At 39.2% G+C, this 5673-nt stretch overlaps 1 protein-coding gene across 1 annotated transcript; it reads left to right on the top strand.

Moving 5' to 3' along the window:
* Positions 1-4071: 4071 nt before the first annotated feature.
* On the top strand, positions 4072-5016 carry LOC130880168 (olfactory receptor 51F2-like). The gene has a single exon (XM_057779101.1). It carries the CDS (start codon positions 4072-4074, stop codon positions 5014-5016), a length of 945 nt encoding a protein of 314 aa, XP_057635084.1.
* Positions 5017-5673: the final 657 nt, after the last annotated feature.

Here is a 5673-nt window from a genome sequence, read left to right as displayed (position 1 = left end):
TTAGGATGGCTACTGATTTTTTTTTTTTGAGTTGATCTTGTATCCTGCCACATCACTGAAGGTATTTATCAGCTGTAGGAGTTCACTGGTAGAGTTTTTGGGGTCACTTATATACACTATCATATCACCTGTAAGTTACAAAAGTTTAACTTCTTCCTTTCCAATTTGATTCCCCTTGAAGTCCTTATGTTGTCTTATTGCTATTGCTAAAACTTCAAGAACTATGTTGAAGAGATATGGAGAGAATGGACAGCCTTGTCTTCTTTCCTGATTTTAGTGGAATCACTTTGAGTTTCTCTCTATTTAATTTGATGGTGGCTGTAGGCTTGCTGTATATTGCTCTTATTATATTTAGATATGATCCTTGTGTCCTTAATCTCTCCAAGACCTTATGAAGGGGTGTTGGATTTTGTCAAATGCTTTTCAGCATATAATGAAATGATGATATGGTTTTTTCTTTCAGTTTATTTATATGATGGATTACATTGATAGAATTTTGTATGTTGAGCCAGCCCTGCATTCTGCTATGAAGCCTACTTGATCATAATGGATCATTTTTTTATGTGTTCTTGGATTTGGTTTGTGAGTATTTTATTGAGAATTTTTGCATCCATGTTCATGAGTGAGATTGGTTTGTAATTTTTTCTTGGTTGCGTCTTTGTGTGGTATTGGTATCAGGGTAACTGTAGCCTCATAAAAAGAGTTTGGCAATGACCCTTCTGTTTCTATTATGTGGAACACTTTATAGGTATTAGCTCTTCTTAAAAGTTCTGATAGAGGGCTGGAGAGATGGCTCAGTGGTTAAGAGGACTGGCTGTTCTTCCACAGGTCGTGAGTTCAATTCCCAGCAACCACATGATGGGTCACAACCATCTGTAATGAGATCTGACGCCCTCTTCTGGTGTGTCAGCATACATGGAGGCAGAATGTTGTATACATAATAAATAAATCTTTAAAAAAAAAGTTCTGATAGAATTCTGTACTATAACCATCCAGCCCTGGGCTTTTTTAGGTTGGAAGTTTTTTGATGACAGCTTCTATTTCCTCATGACTTATAGGTCTATTTAAATTGCTCACCTGATCTTTATTTAATTTTGGTATATGGTATTTTTCCCAAATAATGTCCATTTTTTTACATTTTCTAATTTCGTGGAGTACAGGTTTTTGTATTAAGGTCTAATGATTCTCTGAATTTCTTCAGTGTCTGTTGTTATATCCCCTTTTTATTTCTGATCTTGTTAATTTGGATGTTCTCTCTCTGCCTTTTGATTACTTTGGATAAGGGTTTGTCAATCTTGTTGATTTTCTCAAAGAACCAGCTCTTTGTCTCATTGATTCTTTGCACTGTTTTCTGTGTTTCTATTTTGTTGAGTTTAGCCGCCAATTTGATTATTTCCTGTCTTTCACTCTTCCTAGGTGAGTCTGCTTCTTTTTTCTAGAGCTTTCAGGTATGCTGTTAAGTAGCTAATGTGAGCTTTCTTTGTTTTCTTTATATGGGCACTTAGTGCCATGAACTTTCCTCTTAGCACTTCTTTCATAGTGTCCCCTAGGTTTGGATATGTTATTCCTTCATTGTCGTTGAATTCAAGGAAGACTTTAATTTCTTTCTTTATTTCTTCCTTGACCCAGGGGTGAGTCAGTAGTTGACTGTTCAGTTTCCATGAGTTTAAAGGCTTTCTGGGAGTAGTATTGTTGTTAAATTCTAACTTTACTCCATGGTGATCTGAAAAGACACAGGGGGTTACTCCAATTTTTTGTATTTATGGAGGTTTGCTTTTTTACCAAGCATGTGATCAATTGTAGAGAAGGTCCCATGAGGTGCTGAGAAGATGGTATATTCTTTTTTGTTTGGGTAGAATGCTCTATAGATGTCTGTTAAGTCCATTTGATTCATTAGATCTGTTAGTTCTCTTATTTCTCTGTTAAGTTTCTGTCTGGTTGGCCTGTCCATTGGTGAGAGAGGAGTGTTGACATCTCCTACTATTAGTGTGTGGGGTTTGATGTGTGATTTGAGTTCTACTAATGTTTCTTTTACATATGTGAGTGCTCTTGTATTAGGGGTATAGGTATTCAGGTTTGAGACTTCATCTTGATGAATTGTTTCTGTTATGAGTATAAAGATTCCTTCTCCATCTCTTCTCATTGATTTAAGCTTGAAATCATTTTTTTAGATATTAATATAACCACACCCACTTGTTTAAAGAAACACTTTCTAATGTAACTGCAGAATCATGATCATGAAGATTAAAATGACTCAGGGGCACACAGTCAAGCATTTCCTCAGACCTAAGCTGAACACCACAGCAGATACCTGACAAGATAGCTAATAGAATATATAAAATACATGAATGGGTTATTTCTGAAAACTAATGGTAGAGTCCTAATACTCAACTTACCTGTATTATAATTTCTCAGAGAGAGACAGAGAGATTTGTGTTGAACCTGAATTATCCTACAGGGTCTCATGGGAGTGGTGGAATGTTAAGGGGTGGGTTGTGCAGGGCAGATTTGTTTCTAAGTGGCATGCCCTTAAGACTGATCTTGGAATATTCTCCCATATTTTTTCTTTTCAATTCTTGATTATTTTTTATGAAATGCTCCTACCATGTTGAGCTGCCATGGAACTGAAACAGCACTGGTGCTTAGCCATGGACTGAAAGCCTAGAGAAACCTTGCTTCTCCATAAGCCTCATTGGAAGGCAATATCCCAATACTCAAAGGTTTTCAGTTTTGATCACTCCCTATTTTCTTCCACTCCAATACCACAGAGCTGTCACACCTTTAGCTGACTTTTCTGCTTATGTCCAGAGTCACAACTTTTCAATTTTTACTTCCTCAGGGTCATTTGCAGTCTCTATTTTTGAGATGCATCTGATTTTAGCTCATATCCATCACCCAAGACGACACTGAAACACATGCATCAGTGAATAGAAGGGGCAGACATTTACGTTATAGTCAAACATGCTGAAGAGGAAAATGTGGCTTAGAAAGCTTCAGATGCAGAATAAAGTAGCTCCCTCAGTCCTTCTGATTGACACGTTTACAGAGAAAGGAAACTCCATTTCACTCTGACATTAATATTCCTTTGAACAGTAGAAAACCATGGCCTCCGCTAAGGCGATTTCTTCTCCAGGGACTTTCCACAAGCTTCCAGTGAGTTGTTAGCTCCTAGTGAGGTCATCTTCACATCTTTGTTCTGCAGGCAGAATTTTCCTTAAACATAATCAGGTTTCCAATTACTACCTGTGTAAGCAGAGCTTCTCTTTCTGTCATCAAGGGTGAATTATTTGTGCAGAGTTATTGGTTCTTTTCTAATATTTAGATGTCTTTACAGTGAGAGTTGTTATGTATTTATTCAGTCATGATTAGAAAAACTGTAATACTGTCTGTTTTATTCTTCTCCTTTCACTGGGCATTAACGGACTGTAGAAATTGAGAGGTTATGAATAGTAGGTCTGGTTAACATTTATTGCTCAGAAATACCTATCAGCCATGTCCAACGCCATAGAACTGGAAGACACTTTTATTACCTATTAACACTTTATTATATGTTTGTACTTTATGTGTACATGTGTGTTTGTGTTTGTATGCATGTGTGTACATGCGTGTGCATACTTGAACATCTACCATAGATGTGGAAGAAGGTCAAATGACAACTTGCTGAAGTAGGTTATCTCCTTCTACCCTATGAGTTCTTGGGATTGAACATAGGTCACCAGGCTTGACTTCATTGTCCTTTACCATGACAATGAGCCATCTTGCCAGTCCTCATTACCTAATTTAGTTTCCTTTTGAATGTGTGTACACAGACACCCATACATAATACCGCACGGATCTTCTGAAAACCTGGGTCTCCTCACAGATGTTAGTGCTGTTTCCTCCCCCAGTAGACCTGTGTTCAGTTTGACATATAGTATAATAGCAAATGGCTTGGCCTTTCCATTAAAGACAGGAACTTGTTGTCCAGTGTTCCTAAATGCATGGTATGTAGTAGAGATTGGAAGCATTTCTATTCTTGTCATTACAGGATGTGTACCTGTCCTCCAAGAGCACCTGCTTCCTCAAGTCACTATGCCGTACTTCAACCAGAGCACTGCCTATCCAACAGTCTTCTTCCTCACTGGCATTCCTGGTCTTGAGACCTCTCAAGCCTGGATCTCCATCCCTTTCTGCTGCCTATATGCTATCGCCATCTCTGGGAATGGCATGATCCTCTTTGTCATCATCACTGAGTCAAGCCTCCACGAACCCATGTACTATTTCCTGTCCATGCTGTCCTTCACAGACTTGGGTCTGTGCTTTTCCACGTTGGTAACTGTGTTGGGCATCTTCTGGTTCAATGTTCGAAAAATTAGCTTTGATGCCTGCATTGGCCAAATGTTCTTTATCCATGGCTTTACATTCATGGAGTCTTCAGTCCTCCTGGTGATGGCCTTTGACCGCTTTATTGCCATCTGTAACCCACTGAGGTATGCTATGATCTTAACCACCTCACGGATCATTGCGGCGGGTTTTGTAATTATAATTAGGGGGACCACAGCTCTTGTTCCTTTGCTCCTGCTCCTCAAGCGTCTGTCTTTTTGTCGTAGTCATGTGCTCCATCATTCCTACTGCTTCCATCCTGACGTGATGAAGCTTTCATGTTCAGACACCAAGGTTAACAGTGCCTTTGGCCTGGTCACTGTCATCTCTACTGCAGGCTTGGACTCTGTCTTGATCCTTCTCTCTTATGTTCTGATCATCCGCTCTGTGCTCTGCATTGCATCCAAGGAGGAGCGGAAAAAGGCGTTTGGGACCTGTGTCTCCCATCTCAGTGCTGTTGCCATCTTCTACATCCCTATGATCAGCCTTTCATTGGTGCACAGGTTTGCGAAGCATGCTCCTCCATTTGTTCACACTTTAATTGCCAATGTTTATCTCCTCATCCCTCCTGTAATGAATCCCATAATCTATAGTGTGAAGACCAAACAAATTCGCAAGGCTGTGATTAAAGTGTTCTTCATTAAGCCATCTTAGGAAAGTTTTAGAATTTTTGCTCTTATGGCAGCTTGATATACCATGTTTTGCAGATAACCCTGGAGGCTCACCCTTTTTTGAGGAAGTATGGATGAGGGGTGGATTAAAGGGGCGTGGGAAGAGGGGAAGTGGGGGTTTGTGTGGGAGGAGAGGATGAAGGGGAGGCCATGGTCAGTCATAAAATAAAGTAATAAAGAAAAAAGAGTCTTCCCTCATTTTCTGCGTTTGATTATTCACCTGTGTTTGATTATTCATCCTGTACCTTGAAAGAGTCTGTTAATTAAATGTTTTTTTTTTTTTGTTGTTGTTGTTTTGTTTTTAGAGTCAGCTGCTCGTGGCACACACCTGTTATCCCAAGCACTCAGGAGGCAGAGACAGGCAGATCTCTCTTTATTTGAGGCCAGCATGGTCTACAGAGAGAGTTCCATGGCAGGTTTTTTGAGACGGAAACCATGTCTCAAAAAACAAAAACAAGGTCCCCATGCTCCCAATTTACTTAGGAGATCTTGTTTTTTTCTACTTACATTGTTGATTAGATCTATGTATGTTTCTCTTAGGTTCCAAGGGGAAGGGAGAGGCAGGGAGGGGAGCAGAGAAAAATGTAGAGCTCAATAAAAATCAATAAAAAAAATAAAAATAAAAACAAGAAGAAAAAAT

This window comes from Chionomys nivalis, chromosome 8 (assembly GCF_950005125.1).
Source record: "Chionomys nivalis chromosome 8, mChiNiv1.1, whole genome shotgun sequence".
NCBI classification, from domain to species: Eukaryota; Metazoa; Chordata; class Mammalia; order Rodentia; family Cricetidae; genus Chionomys; species Chionomys nivalis.
The sequence above is the reverse complement of the archived record's forward strand: the minus strand, read 5'-3'. Positions and strand labels throughout refer to the sequence as shown.